General features: G+C 45.6%; 1 protein-coding gene across 2 annotated transcripts in view; it reads left to right on the plus strand.

Moving 5' to 3' along the window:
• The window catches only part of HSD17B12 (hydroxysteroid 17-beta dehydrogenase 12), a 229,022-nt gene extending 219,016 nt beyond the window's left edge, over window positions 1–10,006 (plus strand). For both annotated transcript variants that reach the window (XM_089663878.1, XM_089663877.1), the window contains 2 exons: window positions 8,049–8,198; window positions 9,563–10,006. In XM_089663878.1, coding sequence (XP_089520004.1) covers window positions 8,049–8,198; window positions 9,563–9,670 — 258 coding nt within the window. In that variant the 3' untranslated portion in view covers window positions 9,671–10,006. The remainder of the gene's footprint in view (window positions 1–8,048; window positions 8,199–9,562) is intronic.
• The last annotated feature ends 8,035 nt before the right edge of the window (window positions 10,007–18,041 follow it).

The raw sequence follows: 18,041 nt of genomic DNA on the forward strand, positions 1-18,041 counted from the left end.
ATCAGTACCCATTATCAGTGTCGCCTATCAGTGCCACCTATCTGTGACACCTCTTTAGTGCTGCCCATCAGTGCCACCCATCAATGATGCCCAGCAGTGCCGCCGGTCAGTGCCGTCTGTCAGTGCCTCCAGTTGGTGCTGTCAGTGCCGCTTATCAGTGCCCATCATTTCCTGCATATCAGTGCATCATCAGAGCCTCCTCATCAATGCTCACCAGTGCCGCCCCATCAGTGCTACCTATCTGTGCCGCCTCATCAATGCCCATCAGTGCTGCCTATCAGTGCAGCCTCACCAACGCACATCAAAGAAGAAATATTACCTGTTTGCAAAATTTTAGAATAGAAGCAAAGGAAACCTTTTATGTTTTTAATTTTTTGCTCTTTTTTCATTTATAGTGCAAAAAATAAAACACCCAGTGGTGATTAAATACCACCAAAAAAAGCTCTATTTGTGTGAAAAAATGATAAAAATTGCATATGGTTACAGTGTTGCATGACCGCACAATTGTCTTTGTTAAGTGCAACAGCACTGAAAGCTGAAAATTGTCCTGGGCAGGAAGGGGGTAGAAGTGCCCGGTAGGCAAGTGATTAATTCCAGTGTTGGCACTTTGAAATAAAAAAGTTGGTTTTGTGTTGCAGTTTGGGCACTCGGGCTCAAAAAGGTTCGCCATCACTGCCCTAGACCATAGGAGCAAACTATGCACATTCCCTTGACGTTTACTAGACTGTGGGGTTTAACCCCACTCCACCCCATTACTAAGCCAATAGATTTGACTGTTCAATCAGTGGGGCTTTAGGTCCATGTCAGGCTGAATTCAGGACCCTGTGTACACCCAGGATCCCCAGGTTCTATGTTTTTGGCTTCTGAAAACTGGCATCATTGTTTTGATTTTGGTACCTGAAGTAGAAGTACAAAACATGTTTGCGCCAATAACTTGAGCATCCTCTAAATCTATATCTAAACCTCTCCTACACATCACAAGAGGATATCTTTTTAGAACATAACGTTCTATTAATGTGCTTTGATACAGCACTTTGGGAACATCCAACTTCTTTTGCAATTACCTTTTTGAGGCTTTCCCTCCTTTATGGAGGGTGTCAGTGATGGTGTCGGGTCAGCAGTCTTTCCCATGATTGTGATTCCTACTGAACCAGACTGAGAGACCATTAAAAGGCTCAAGAACCCATTGCAGGTGTTATGGCTTAATTATCTGATTAGAGTGGGACACTTTGAGCCGAGAATATTCCACCTTTTCACAATATTCTCATTTTCTGAGATTGTGGATTTGGGGTTTTCATGAGCTGTAAGCCATAATCATCACAATGATGACAAATCACGGCTTGAACTATCTTGCTTTGCATGGAATGAGTCTCATATATTAGTTTCACCTTTTAAGTTGCTGCACTGAAATAAATGAACTTTTGCACCATATTCGAATTTTTTGAGTTTCACCTGTATGTGTATACCATACCTGGCTGTTGCCCCGGAAGCTGGAAATCACTGGGTCCCGTGACAAGTGGCTGCCCTGCTGCATTGTCAACACAGGAGGTCAGTCACTCGGCACAGAAATTGTTTTGCTGTTCCTCAATCGATGCAAAGCGTTCTCAGATTGGTGGTGGGGGGGAGGGGGGGTTTCAGTGACATCCAGGGGCGGACTGACAACTCATGGGGCCCCCGGGCAATAGGGGATCATGGGGCCCCTGTGTCCTTGCCCAAACTCAAAGCACACCCAAAAAAGCCTATAAAAAGGTACCAGTGGCATTTCATGGGGCCCCCTACTGACCCTGGGCCCTCGGGCAGTGCCCGAGTTGTCAAATGGTCAGTCCGCCCCTGGTGACATCACACTCTGCACCTAATCAAATCAGAATACACTTTGCATTCATTCAGAAAATACAGAGCGTTCTCTGAATGGGGCCGCGCCAAATGGCCAACCTTCCGCGTGCAAAACGCTGCAGGGCTAGAGTAGTGGTATCCGCTTCCGTGAATTTCAGCTTCCAAGGTGATCGGCCAGGTATGGTATATACATAGTTACATTGATCCAAACGGGAACAATGTACTATATATAAAATATCTATACCGGGAATTCTTCTTTAAGGAATAGCACTGAGCACCTTTGGTGAGCCGTTCTGTTAGCGGAGGATGGATTATTCGCTCCTCTCCTCTCCTGCAGACCTTGTAAACATTGTTCAACTATATGTTATCCTTTCACTGCCATCTTGTGACCAAAACTCCTAACTGCAATCAGCTGTATAACGGCAATGACCTTTTTTATGTCCCTCAAACACACCAGTGCTTACTGTAGTCCACCATCATTGACATTTTTTTCCTGTTCGCGGGTTTTAACTTTACAGGACAAAATGTCTGCAGTTGCGGACCCCAGCGGCCATTTTGTGTAAGACTGTATTTTAAAAGTATCTGTTCTGATGCTGACGGGAGGCTACATGTAGACTGTGCTCCCATGACACATACATGTATTATGAACAGGTTGGGAACCCTTTTTTTTTTTTTTTTTTTTTTTTTTTTTTAAATCTGACTTCCAGCTTTCCCTTCAGTCTTGCACAGTTGTACAGCCTCCACTTCTGACGTTATTATTATTATACAGGATTTATATAGCGCCAACGGTTTGCTCAGCGCTTTACATTATAGTGGGAGGCAATACAGTAACAATACAGTTCGATACAAGAAGGATAGGAGGGCCCTGCTCCTTGGAGCTTACAATCTAGGAGGGAGGGGTGAGTGGTACAAAAGGTAGTAACTGTGGAGGATGGAGTGGTTGGAAGAGTAGAGGATTCCAGAATTAGCTGAGGGCGGGGTAGGCTTCCCTGAAGAGATAGGTTTTCATCGCCTAAAGGCAAGTAGAGTAGGGGATAGTCTGATAGATTGGGGTAGGGAGTTCCAGAGGAATGGTGATGCCCTGGAGAAGTCTTGGAGAAGAGCATGGGAGGAGGAGATAAGGGAGCTAGAGAGTAGGGCAGTGGTTCTCAACCTGTGGGTCGCGACCCCTTTGGGGGTCGAACGACTCTTTCACAGGGGTCGCCTAAGACCATCGGAAAACACATTTCCAATGGGTAAAGAGCAGCTACTGTGTTGAAAGCAGCTACTGTGTTGAAAGCAGCTACTCTGTTAAAAGCAGCTACTGTGTTGAAAGCAGCAGTATTGGAGATAAAACGACACTTCATGAATTATAATTACTGGGTAAATAATTATAGGGTTGGGGGGTCACCACAACATGAGGAACTGTATTAAAGGGTCGCGGCATTAGGAAGGTTGAGAACCACTGGAGTAGGAGGTCTTGCAAGGAGCGGAGAGGACGGTTTCGGTGGTATTTAGAGATAAGATCGGATATGTAAATTGGGGCAGGGTTGTGGATGGCTTTATATGCCATTATTAGTGTTTTGAATTTTATCCGTTGGGCATCTGGGAGCCAGTGGAGGGATCGGCAGAGAGGGGTGGATGACACTGACTGGAGGCCAATGGAGGGATTGGCAGAGAGGGGTGGAGGACACTGAATGGAGGCCAGTGGAGGAATTGGCAGAGAGGGATGGAGGACACTGAGTGGAGGCCAGTGGAGGGATTGGCAGAGAGGGGTGGAGGACACTGAGTGGAGGCCAATGGAGGGATTGGCAGAGAGGGGTGGCGGATACAGAATGGTTAGTGAGGTGGATGACTCTGGCAGCAGCATTCATGATAGACTGGAGGGGGGATAGCCTGCGGTGAGGTAGGCCAATGAGGAGGGAGTTACAGTAGTCGAGGCGTGATATAAGGGAGTGAATGAGTTGCTTAGTGGTTTCCGAGGTTAGGAACGGGCGTAACGTGGAGATGTTGCGGAGGTGAAGTCTACATGATTTTGTCAGCGATTGGATCTGGGGCTGGAAGGACAGATGGGAGTGACATGACATTTTGTACTCAGATTTCACTGCACACTGAGCTTCTCACAATGTGCATGAGAAGCTGCAGCAAGTCAGAGCCCACCTCATTTTCTGGCTGCAAGATGCCCAGCATCATCTAACTCAGACCTCACTGAGGAAGCTGAGAGGCATGCTGACAGATGTCTATGTGGAGAGATGAAAGAACTGGAAGGAGAGAGCCTGAGGCGCTGATTGATACAACATGGAGGATTGGATCTGGTGGGAGGGCATTGCCTAGGAGACGTCCCGATGCTCCCCCACCATTCTGCTACCTGGCCAAGTTTTCCAGTGATAGTTCCTGCATGCTGCAAACCTCAGGAGCCGATCATCTGTTGTTCACTCCAGGTCAGGATCTGCAGAAATCTCTGCTGTACCGATCTCAGGTTCTCTCATTCCAGTCACAGTGCTTTTCAGAGGGCATTGGGCAGGCAGTGAGGAGGTGTTCCATCACCGCCTGATTTTGACTCTGTAATGCACCAATCTGCAATCCCGTTCATTGCATGTGGTTGCTGCATAGCCCCATTGAACCCAGCGGGCAGGTTTGGCCAGCGGTGACATTCCAAGTTAAAGATGTAGCAGCTGCAAAACAAGGCATTATGGCTGTAGAGTGCGAACAATTGGGTTGTTATTTTACAGATCAGGTGTGCTGCAGAGGGGTGGTAAAACCGCAGTCCAGCCACCTGTTTTGACCATCCATCTGAAAGAGACCTATTTCATGAGCCTAGTATTTCTAGTGCTAGGAGTTTGTCTTCTATAGGTTTACATACATGCAGACCTACCCAGGTTCAAAATTATTATTGGGCAGAATTAAAGCGGAGCTCCACCCAAAGGGGGAAGTTCCGCTTTAAGGACTGCTCCCCATTAAGGATTGGCACCTTTGGGGGGCAGGGGGGAGCGAGTACCTGAATTTGACAGGTACCTGCTCCCACTTCCGGTCCGATCGCCTAGGTGATGGAAAGCAGAAGGTGTCCTCCCTCCCTGTAGTCTTTTGGGACACGTGACAGGTGCCAGAAGACTACAGGACCATTCATGAAGTGCAGCGCTACTCGCACATGCGCAGTGGGCACTTGGCTGTGAAGCCGCAAGCTATTACAGCCGGGTGCCCACACTGAAGATGCCGGCCTCCTGGAATACAGGACAGCCGGTGAAACGGGCTGCGGGGGACACACCACAGGACCGAGGGACAGGTAAGTGGCTGTTTTTTTAAAAGTCAGCAGATACAGTTTTTGTAGCTGCTGCCTTTTTTTTGACAGTTTGGCTTTAAGTTTGGCTCTCCACACCTGTCCCAGTTTCTCATATGGCCCCTTAGAAAAATGAATTGCCCACCCCTGATCTAACTGTTCCTTAGCCACCTTTTGTATGCATTGGATTTGAGTTCTTTCAATCCTGGATGCTCTGCATCACTTGTGCACCTTACTTAGGGTGGTCTGCATGCAAACACAGCCTGCCTAGGTACCCTCACTCCAGACTGACACCCATCAAGGTGTTTTGATATTTGTATGTGAAGAAATGGTTCAACTTGACACTTGGCGCTCTGATCCCTAGATGTGATCCCATGGACCTTTCACAACCAGGACTGGAAAGAAATGGCGCTGCAACCCTCCTCAGACCGGGGAAATCCAACACTACACAAAAACATGAAAACAAAGCGGGCGCAAACACCTTAAAACCATTTGAGAAATGAGACAAAGGTTGAATAGGGGGGTGAACTCATGCGCTGCCAACTATAATCCCAGAAAATGAACCCGGCTTTACTATGATGTATAACAAACTGATAAAGAAATGGTGTAGCGCTGTGTATACTGTCATATACTTGAAATAAATAGTGAAAGGCAATACAAATTTAATAACAAAATGTGAATAAAGATTACTTGGTGATGTGACGCTGTATATAATCAATAAAAATGTAAATTCAAATATAAAGTGTACCGTAATACAAACAAAGATGGTGAATGCATAAAGAAGCTATAGAAAGAATGCCCATAGAGTAGTATGTTCCCAATATTCTTTATTAACAATATTTAGGAGGCTCAACACGCTGTGACGTCACGCCGCCGGAGCCACGAGCTGGTCCGGTGGCCATCTTAAATAAGGGTCAGTCTCTCCTTGGCTTATTCTTACCCCACTTCATTGTTAATAAAGAATATTTGGAACATACTACACTATGGGCATTCTTTATTAACAATATTTAGGAGGCTCAACACGCTGTGACGTCACGCCGTCGGAGCCACGAGCTGGTCTGGCGGTCATCTTAAATAAGGGTCAGTCTCTCCTTTGCATATTCTTACCCCACTTCATTGTTAATAAAGAATATTGGGAACATACTACCCTATGGGCATTCTTTATTAACAATATTTAGGAGGCTCAACACGCTGTGACGTCACGCCGCCGGAGCCATGAGCTGGTCCGGCGGCCATCTTAAATAAGGGTCAGTCTCTCCTTTGCTTATTCTTACCCCACTTCATCGTTAATAAAGAATATTGGGAACATACTACCCTATGGGCATTCTTTATTAACAATATTTAGGAGGCTCAACACGCTGTGACGTCACGCCGCCGGAGCCATGAGCTGGTCCGGCGGCCATCTTAAATAAGGGTCAGTCTCTCCTTTGCTTATTCTTACCCCACTTCATCGTTAATAAAGAATATTGGGAACATACTACACTATTGGCATTCTTTCTATGGCTTCTTTATGGAGCTATTGAGTTGCAGAGCCAGTGGAAGTTCTTTGCTGAAGGACACAGTACCCAGAGGAAGGGAATCCCTGTAAACAGGTTGCAGACCCAATCTATCCTAAAGGAGACCTCTGGAGATACAGTCTTCACCTACGTACCGCTGTGCTGCCCGTTTCCTACAAGGAGGGCCCTAACCTACCGTACCTCCCAAGAGCCAGCCTACTGCTTGCATCAGGACTTGGGGCTCTTGAGAGGAGTACAGAGGCAAGGTTCTGCTATGTTTTCAGCACCGTGCTGTCTCCTCCCTTCAGCCATGATCTGGCTGCATTGCACAGAGGAGCACAGAGACCAAGTGATGATGTCACTGAGTAAAATAAGGTATGTAATGAAAATTGAAAGACTATATTTAAAAATTTAATTAGCATGTTAATGAGGGGGAAAGGGGAGAATCAGGAAAGACAAAATATAATCAGATTAAGCTTCAATGCATCATATTGCCTTGCGGTCTAAGAGTATACAGCATGGTTCAGGAATGGACTTGCCAATAGTGGTGGGACTCACCTGCCTTGTGGGCTGCAGTATCAGGGCTGGCCAGCGGGTGTTCTCAACAACCAGAGGTGCACTTCGGCAATTAGCCATCACCTGGGGCTGATTGCAGGTGGTGTATTTAAGGGATGGCCAGACCTGCAGTCTGTGCCTTGGTGTGTGTTTTTCCATGGGCCCTGTATCTTGTAACCTGCATTCCTGTTCCTGTTTCTGCCTGACTTGTTGCCGACCCTGCTTGATCCTGACCTCTGCTGACTTCTCCTGTTTGATCCCTGGCTTGTGACCCTGACCATTCTCTGCCTGACCCCCTGTACCTACCTGTCCGTTAGTTGCTGTACCCGGCTCGTGACCTGACTACTCTCCGCCTGCTCCTGCTGTACCTACCTGCCCGATAGTTATCGACCCGGCCTGCCTGACTACGTTGTGCTCTATATGTGTATGTACCTGTGTATCTGTATCAGTTTGGGTTTGGGTTTGTTTCACCTTGTTGTATGTATTTGTGTTAGCTTGGGGTTTAGTGCACTGCGTTTGTTTGTATTGTTAGTCTCAATAAATTATATTATTTACCATATCTGAAGCCTGCGTTTCCCTGTGTCAGTCCACACACTTCTGGTCACACCCGCATCCCTGACAGCATGGTTCAGGGCTGCTTTGGCAACAGAGAGCTCAACCGTGCAAGAAAGGTGGCTCTTGTCATCTAAAATATCAAATCCGTTTCTTCACTTTGTATGAAGACTTCAGGCAAACACTCTAACTTCTCCTGTAGAGGATCCCAGTTTGGGGGCATCTATGATTTACAGGGGAGTCTCCTCCATACAAGTGTCGGCATTCAACTTTCCATAAAGTGATAACTATATGAAAGGGACAAGAGATGTAAATGAGGGAGATTAATATTCTGTGTCCTCTATTCCTCCGTGCAGAGCGTTCTACCTTTCTATGTTGTAACGAAAATGAGCAAAATCCGCACTCCAACATGGGACAAACCCACCCCGGAGAATTATGTGAGATCCGCCCTGAACACTGTGGGCTTACAGACCAGAACCAACGGCCACCCGGCCCACGCCTTGTGGGTGAGTTAATGTGGACTCTATGCTGTGCCAGTTATGGTTTTGTTTCATGTGCATACTGTATAAGAACGCTGGGATATTTTGGGGGAGCATTTGCCAAAACACAGGGCCCTCTTTTCCACCAATTGTCTTGAAGCACTGGTTTTATTAAAGACTAAGTTCACCTTTAGGAACGTGTTACACCAGTATTTAGGCCAGGGGTGCAGCCCAAAACAAAATTGGAAAAAAAAAATTATTTATTTTTTTTTTTTTTTGGGGGGGGGGGGGGGGGGATTTTATTTTTGTAATCATGCTTTTACACTTGGCAAACACATGCGGACAAATAAAATCTGGCATTCTGTTTACTGGACTTTTGTGTTTTATCTTCCCAAAGAAAAATCGGCCACTCTTCACAATCATGCTTCATGTCATCCGTTTCAGCACATGAAGGGAAAAATTTGAACCAAAATGTCTGATGAGCACGGAGAGCTTGCAGATGATTGGTGGGGCTATTGTCAGATCTGTGGGGTGCAGATGATTGGTGGGGCTATTGTCAGATCTGTGGGGTGCAGATGATTGGTGGGGATATTGTCAGATCTGTGGGGTGCAGATGATTGGTGGGGCTATTGTCAGATCTGTGGGGTGCAGATGATTGGTGGGGATATTGTCAGATCTGTGGGGTGCAGATGATTGGTGGGGATATTGTCAGATCTGTGGGGTGCAGGTGATTGGTAGGGATATTGTCAGATCTGTGGGATAGAGATGATTGGTGAGAATATTGTCAGATCTGTGGGGTGCAGATGATTGGTGAGAATATTGTCAGATCTGTGGGGTGCAGATGATTGGTGGGGATATTGTCAGATCTGTGTGGTGCAGGTGATTGGTGGGGATATTGTCAGATCTGTGGGGTGCAGATGATTGGTGAGAATATTGTCAGATCTGTGTGGTGCAGATGATTGGTGGGGATATTGTCAGATCCGTGGGGTGCAGGTGATTGGTGGGGATATTGTCAGATCTACGGGGTGCAGATGATTGGTGAGAATATTGTCAGATCTGTGGGGTGCATATGATTGGTGGGGATTATTTTTATTATACAGGATTTATGGCGCCAACAGTTTGCTCAGCACTTTACAATATAACGGGAGACAATACAGCAACAATACAGTTCAATACAAGAGGGATAGGAGGGCCCTGATCCTTGGAGCTTACAATCTAGAATATTGTCAGGTCTGTGGGGTGCAGATGATTGAACCCCATAGATCTGACAATATCCCCACCAGACGATTGGTGGGGATATTGTCTTTTCTATGTATAGGCTTTTATCTGAACATAAACACGAGAGTTTAATTGAAAAATGTCTTTCTGATGTACGTTCTCTGTTCCCTCAGGGTTGGTTCACCACGACTCTTCTTCCCACCTGCCTCGTGACCAAAATGGCTTTAAAATCGAACAAAGGGATACGGGCTCGGTTTCTGAAGAGGGCCAAGACCGACTAGAAACTAGTTCAACAAAGTATTTTACCGCTCGATCGCAACTTGCCTTCTACCAGTCATATAGAATGTAAAGGGCTTTCAGTGTGAATAGGGATCATTTGAAGACCCATAAATGAATCCCTAACCTCTCTAGTTTCTTGAACTCTCCTTTTGCTTTAGTAGATTTCAATCTCCTTCTGCGGGTAGATTATCTTCAGCTCCACTAGTATCTCTGCATATCAGCTTTATGACTTTCTTTACCTTCCAATCGTACACGAGCTCACTCTGATTAGGGCTTATAACTGAGATTGATTAATAAATGCCTGAATTAAGAAATTAATAAACTTCTTCAATATGCCACCTATATGTCATGTTTAAAAACACTCTTGAATGATCTCATCGATAACGAGGCCACCATAATCATTTACATAAGTGTTAACGTGACTGACTTAAACTGGATTTAATCCGTTAATTCAGTCTCTGTTGACGTCTATCAAGCATGATACTCCACAGGAATCACCGTGCTTGGTGAAAACCTTTGCTTGAAATCCCTTTGCAGCAATGATGTTGCTTTACTATTTGCTGTGCAGCAATTTGGCAGACGCCTTAAAGGGGGACTTGCAGTAAAATGAAGGCTCTGTCCACATTATCGTGTAGCAGGAACGAGCATTCCCGCTACACGGTTTTGAAAGGAGATTTTCCAGCGATTCTGCATGTCGCATAGGGCTGCCCACGCTTTTGAATGGGCTACCCTGTGCGCATATGCCATCCAATAAGAAGCTTCTGTTGCTTTCTTCGGCAACCAGCTTCACACGATTTAGAAGGGTTTGGTTTGCCGCACGACAATCGCGGTAGTCTCATTGCGTTTGGGGTGCCATTGAAGGATATGACACCCAAACACGCGCAGTGCATTGTGCTGCAATTGCCACGCAATTTGGGATCATGGATTCTGCTCACAATCCCAAATCGTGAGATGGGAACGGGGCCTCAAGGTCTGCTTACACTCTCATGGCTCCCTCCCCTTTCACAAATCGCTTAGTATTCACTTAGTATTCGTATATGTAAAATGTACCTGGAAAAAAAGTTAGGATTTATGCGTTCCTCACCCTCCTCTCCCACCCACAGTGAGGGTGACGTCACACTCAGGGGCGGACTGACAACTCATGAGGCCCCCGGGCAATCGGGGATCATGGGGCCCCTGTGTCCTTGCCCAAACTCAAAAAAGCCTATGAAAAAGGTACCAGGGGCATCTCATGGGGCCCCCTACTGACCCCGGGCCCTCGGGCAGTGCCCGAGTTTCCAAATGTTCAGTCCACCCCTGGTCACACTCCTTCTGGCTAGATCCTGGGGAATGCAGAGCATTCCAAAATCTCACAAGAACATGCTCTTGTAATGGATTGGAGGGACTTCTCACCAGAATCTGCTTGCTCTGCATTCAGTAGGAAGTTTTCCCAAAAGCACAGTGACTTTATTCCCAGCAATGCAGAAGATGGTGGAAAGGAAATATAAATCTTTTTTTTTTTTTTCCTCAACCGTAGATGATTAGTAAAGGGGTAATTTGAGCAGGCCTTACATTTCACTGCATGGACTGCTTTAACCATAGCAGCCACACTTCCCAGGGAAAACAGGCGCATTGAGATTATACCTAAAATTTTGTTTTCATACCTTCTAACTATATAACTACTTTCATAACTATAGTACACAAATGGCCGGAGCATTGCTGAAGATACTGTATGTCTACTGATGAATGTATACGTGCTGCTGGACACACTTATCAGGCTTTTCATATTCACACTGGCTTTGCTTTTGGAGCACCTTGAAAAAACGAGGCTAAACCCAGCCAAACCATTCGCTGCATCTTATGGCATGGAGTTAAATCTAAAATACAGTGTGATTCGTATATAAAGATCCCTGGATGTCATTTAAGTTTTGTACATACAGGATTTAGTATGTGAAAGAGCAAAGTGTACAGCATGCTTTTACGTAGTATTGCAAAGCTTACAGAAGGTTCCTTCATGCCCCCTTTAACCCCCGGTTCATATATATGCGGTCCATGTTTTGCGCTGGCACGAGACCCTATTCATTTGAATGGACTCCCGTGCCCCGCGACATGCAGGGATGAAGTCCCTGCACTTCTTCTGAAAACGCAGCCCACGCGGGAACCTCCGTTCCCAGTACGGTTGCGTTTTCTAGTGCTGGCGGCATGCCTTTAGAACTAATGTCACACGCCCGCAGGTCTGCTTTCTCTGTGCAGACAGTGGCTGTACGGATTTTCGTGCGGATCCGCAGCGGCACCACCCGTACATGTGTGAACCAGGGCTAATTGCAGAAAGAGGTGGTTAAAGGGGAAGTACAGGATTATAAAAAACAAACCAAAAAAAAGCTACATATTCACCTGCATGCTGCAGCATTGGTGTGAAGCTGCAGCTGTTCCCAACTGTCTCAAAACCCCAGAACTGAGCATATGACTGACCACTGATCACTCAGTTCTAGGTCAGCCCTGGGCAGAGAGTGGTGACTGTCAGTCTGCCCCTCACAGGAGAGGGGGCCAGCACTGCAGGCTTCAGCTTTTGAGAGGCGGAGCCACCTGTCCATCAGGCAGCTGGGTGGATCCTGACAATATGGTCAGGATCCTTCCAGAGCCTTGATCAGCTCTGTGACCAGCAGTGGACTTTAGTCTGCTGTCAGCTGATTCTGCATCACAGGAAAGCATAAATAATTGCGTTCCTGTGACCCAGAAGAGAAGTATGGGTAAAAAAAAAAAACCGAGCCATTATTTTCAATGGATTTTCATTCGTAAACTGAAAATTACGTTAACCGAGGCGTTCGTAACCCGAGGTACGCCTGTATTATCCTGAACACAGAGCCATTGCAGTGTTGGTGGTCCAGGCTATATATGTATTTCTTGATCATCCATATTTCTGTCCTGAACTGTTTTGCATGCTCCTGTAACAGTCCCCCGATTGTGTCTTTTTAACACCATGTCATGATAATGTGTATTTGCACTATACTGTACTATGACTGTTAACCATGGTAAAGGCACCAAGTAGGCTACTGTTCCTGTTTTAATTCCTCAAGTTATTTGTTGTGGAATGTGAACACAGGTAAACTTGGCCGGGAATAAATTCTACACCTTTTAGTATGTGAGCTTCTCCGAATTGCATCTAAACCAGTCACCTAGTATACCCCAAATCAGGGGCGGACTGACAACTCATGAGACCCCTGGGCAATCGGGGATCATGGGGCCCTTGCGTCCTTGCCCAAACTCAAAAAAGCCTATGAAAAAGGTACCAGGGGCATCTCTTGGGGCCCCCTACTGACGCCGGGCCCTCGGGTAGTGCTCGAGTTTCCAAATGATCAGTCCGCCCCTGCCCCAAATACAGTTCCTTGTTCCATCTCATGTGTCCCCACTCCTCCTCAGTATGCCATAGTAGTTGATAGTTGGGGTGACACAACATGGCTCCTACTGGCTGATTTATATCCAGATGACAAAACCGATTGTGGCTTAAAAGTCAACTCTCTTGCTTATATTCAGCTCTTGCTATTTTTTCAAACTTTAAACCAGTTTCTAAAAGTTCAAGTAGTTTTTCAGTAGATAAGACTTTTTATGCGAAATTCCTTTTACCTGTCTGCTAGCAGATCTTTTTGTACACAGATCTTTTTGTACACAGATCTTTTTGTACACAGATCTTTTTGTACACAGATCTTTTTGTACACATGCACAGTGTGATGTACAGGTTCTACAACTGTACAATAAAAGAAAACCTCTGCGCTCTTCAAAAAAACCCCCCCTTAATAAGCCGCCAGCGCCAAAAGACTTGTGATACGAAGTCCAAAATGTCAGTAATAAATAATATTGCAGCCCTAAATCCTCCAGTGACCTGTATACCAAAAAGAAAGGTACCAGCATACAAAACATAACAAAAGAAAAGAATAAACAAATCAAAATATATCATACAGTGCAGTTATAATTAATGTGTGATCCTAAGCATGGCTGCGCAGCATGCTTGATTTTTTTTTAGATTGGTTAATGTGGGCCACAATTTCGACCAATGAACGAGCGCCTCTCGGTCGTCAGATGACCGTTCGGTCGATTTTCTTAATCGTGTATTCCCACCTTAAGTTTAGGTAGATATAAAATGAGATCCAAGCTTGTTTTCATTAAAATATTGAACTAGCTTCCTGCAATTCTCTTTGCATGTTTCGGAAAGCAGACGGCAGCACAATGCAGCGGTTAGATGTATGGAATTGCACGGTATTGTGAATCTAAGAAATTCATATTACTGAATGGAGGAGAGGGCACAGAGATGACTTCATCGGCCCGCTTCTGCCCCTTCATTATCCAATCCTGGTCTTGACTGCAGCAAAGAATACTCTTTGGTAAGGACTTGGCTGTGGTTTTTGGCAGGTGTGTCTGGATAAGAAAATCAGAATTTAAAATCTCTTAGCAAGTAGTTCACACCAGTGGTGTCCCGAGGCAGGTGCTGGGGGTTTGGTTCGCACCGGGTGACACCGACCGCATGGGGAGACACCGGACCCGCTCCACAAAAAGGTAAGTTGTAAAGCAAGCCGATGATCCCCGCAGGATGGATCAGATCCATCCTGCGGGGTTCGTTGGCTTTCTTTACAACTTACCTTGTCTTGGAGCGGGTCCGGTGTCACCCCGTATAGGTTGCATGCTGACAATCCTGCGGGGATCGTCAGTATGCAACCTATACGGGGTGACACCGGTGTAAAGGCAAGATGTGTCTCCCATGTAGCTGTCGTCGCCCCCCCCCCCCCCCCCCCCCCGAAGCAACTGTGCATGTCCCAGTTTCAGGCACGATCAATCGATGATAGTACTACTGCTATCATCGATTGGTCGTTCCTGAAACCGGGACGTGCAGTTGCTTCAGGGGAGACACATCTTGCCGCTACACCTGGACCCGCTCCAAGAATAGGTAAGTTCTAAAGAAAGCCGACGATCCCCGCAGGATGGATCAGATCTGCGGATTGAGCATAATGGTTCGGAGTCTGATCTATTTTGCTCAATCCGCAGATCCGATCCATTCTGCGGGGATCGTCGGAGGGGCTGATACCAAGTGTTACCGCATCGGGTGACACCAACCCTAGGGACGCCTCTGGTTCACACGTATTTGTTTGCCTACACTTTATATTAGGCAATTTGATGTTTAGCCAAAGAAGCTTGGAGCTATTACAAGAGGAAAACAAGGACAAACCACGACTTTGAGACGAGACGCTTCCTCCTGCATCTCAGCTGAGGATGGCAGATGCTCCTTGAGTCACATTTGGCATTGTGGTACATATAGGAGTTTGCTCGTAGGGGGGTGTCATAATATTGTTACTGATGATTCATATGTCAGAATGGATGCTCCAAGTTAAAAATTTCAGCAGAAAACATGTATGTTTAATAGGGGGTGGTTTGTACAAATTCTGGTGGGAAAAGGTTGGTTTTATACTAATAAAAATTAATTGTTAGCAAAACGTATGCTGTGATCTTTTCTCTCTTACATTTTGTATTTTTACTATTTGTTTGCATTGTGTACGTACAGTGCAGGAGGTGTAAGTGGCTGATTAGTGGTTTCCTCAGGTGTCTGGTCCTGATTGTGGACCAGACACATGGGGGTTTATTTACTAAAGCTGGAGAGTCCAAAATCAGACTCCCTTCTGCATAGAAACCAATCAGCTTCCAGGTTTCATTGCCAAAGCTTCATTGAACAAGCTGAGGTTAGAAGCTGATTGGTTTCTATGCAGAAGGGAGTCTGATTTTGGACTCTCCAGCTTTAGTAAATAAACCCCATGGGGACCAGATACATGGGGCCAAAATCTCGAGTAAAACATCTTGATCATTTGTACTCCGTTTTTCAGCCTGGCACTCTGCCATCATCAGAAAAGTGTGCAAAGTGTCCCACTTTGAAGCTAATGGATACAGTGCCTGACATCACACCTGTGGCCACATTTGAGGTTTATTCACTTGCCAGTCAAAGGTAAATCTCGTGGCTAAAACTCACATTTAGGTGTATGTTTGTTTATTATCCCCTTGGCGCCGGCGCCTCCCGGCCCTTTAAGGGTTTCAGAAGCAGGGCGGGGTTTTAGGGTCATGTGACCGCCGTGATTCGCCGTCACGGCGGTCACATGATCAGGAAAGGTCCCGATCGAAAGAGGAGATCGGGACCTTTCCGTGAGTACTGGACATGTGCTGGGGGCGTGCTCTCTCAGCACATATGTTTTTCTTAATTGCACACAAATGTGCGACCGCTCGGCGTATAGGCCCAGACGTCAGGAGGCCGCACATTTGTGTGAAGAGGTTAAGCAGAGATAATTTATCTCATTTCAGTTCTCAGGGAAATATCTTCTCCTCTGTCCCCCTGTTTATGAAGCAGAGAACATGTGTTCTCAGAAGGAGAAGAGAAGTTTTTCCTCTGGGAACAGCTGAGATCTATTATTATTATACAGTATTTATAAAGCGCCAACAGTTCGCTCAGCGCTGTACATTACAATGGGGGACAGAACATGTGACAGAACAATAACAATACAGTGCGATACACGAGGGTTTCGAGGGCCCTGCTCCTTGGTGCTTACAATCTAGGAGTGGCTGCATGTGATCTCCTGAGATAATTGTGTGAATACAGGTCACCTGAGTTTAAACCATGAAACCACAGTTAACCCCTTGGCGCCGGCACCTCCTGGCCCTTTAAGAACCCGGGAGGCGGGGTTTTAGGGTCATGTGACCACCGTGATTTGCGGTCACATGATCGGGAAAGGTCCCGATCAAAAGAGATTGGGACCTTTCCGTGAGTACCGAACGTGTGTGCTGGGAGCACGCAGGGCTTGTGTTTTTTAAATCGAACGCAAATGTGCAGCCGCTCGGCGTCCAGGCCCAGATGCCAGGAGGCCGCACATTTGCGTTCGGGTGGCGCCAAGAGGTTAAAAACACCATGTAATTACATGAAAATAATAAGCACTGACTTTTTTTTTTTTGGTATTTTTTAACGCACATTTTGGCACATTCTTTAAATGTGTATTTTGGCTCCTTTTTTTTATTGTATGTTTTAGCATTACTTTCGTTCATTTTGCCGCTTTTTAACATGCTGTATTTTTTTTTTTTAACACGCATTGCGATGTGGGTTTTTTAATGTGCATTTTTGCCGCTTTTCTAAACACACGTTTAGGCGCTTTAACACACATTTTGGCACAGGTTATTTTAACATGCATTTTGGTGTGGTTTGTAACGCACATTTGGACACTTTTTTTTCTTAGCACATATTTTGGTACTTTTTTTTTAAAGTGCATTTTGATTTTGTTTTTATTCATATTTTGGCAAATTATACATCTGCTAGCCACTTTTGGGTGCCATGAACAAATAATGGCACAGCAAACATGACATTCATTTTGCATGCGTTTCCAGAACACACAAAATCAGAGGTAAAGAGTGAGCCAAAATACATGTTAAAGCACCAAAATGTGCATAAAAATTTCTACTCAACTCAATGAAAAACCGACAATACACTATAACTATACTGTGTGTGTGTATATGTAATAAATATATATTTATTATTATTATTATACAGGATTTATGGCGCCAACAGTTTGCTCAGCGCTTTACAATATAAAGGGAGACAATACAATTACAATACTTTCAGTACAGAAGGAATGTGAGGGCCTGGCTTGTGGAGCTTACGATCTAAATATATTACTGTAATATATATATATATATATATATATATATATATATATATAAACACAAATATACATACACATACAGTATATAGTTATAATTTAGATCAATGGTTAACCCCACTGATGCTGATATTAGGCAGAAAGAAGCCTTCTTCCTCACATCACAGCAGCTTCTCACCAAGATTTTTCCGTCAGATCTCACCTTCATAAACTGGCCATCTGTGACCCTAGGTTTACGCTGAGGATCCGTGCAGCCGCACCACCCGTACAGAGAACTGGGGACCCGCGGGCGGGTGCCATTAGTTCTAATGGCACGCCGCCCGCACTGGGAAACGCAACCGTACTGAGAACTGAGGTTCCCGTGCGGGCTGCGTTTTCCAAAGTAGTGCAGGGACTTCTTTCCCTGCGTGTCACGGGCACGAGAGTCCATTCAAATGAATGGGCTCTCATGCCCGAGCAAAATGCGGCCCGCATAGATGTGAACCGGGGGGAAAACTGGAGAGTGCAAAATCTGGTGCAGCTGTGCATGGGAGCCAATCAGCTTCTACCTTCCGTTTTCTCAATTAAGCTTTGACAAAAAACTGGATGCCGATTAGTTTATGTAGAGCTGCACCAGATTTTTCACCCTCCGGTTTTAGTAAATCAACTCTACAGTGTTACGAATAGCTCAGGAGGCTTCAGGTCAGCCAGCTCTAAACTGCCACTTCTGCAGCAC

Source organism: Staurois parvus, unplaced genomic scaffold (genome assembly GCF_062004578.1).
Source record: "Staurois parvus isolate SC_StPar_1 unplaced genomic scaffold, SC_StPar_1.0 ptg001795l, whole genome shotgun sequence".
In the NCBI taxonomy this organism is placed as follows: Eukaryota; Metazoa; Chordata; class Amphibia; order Anura; family Ranidae; genus Staurois; species Staurois parvus.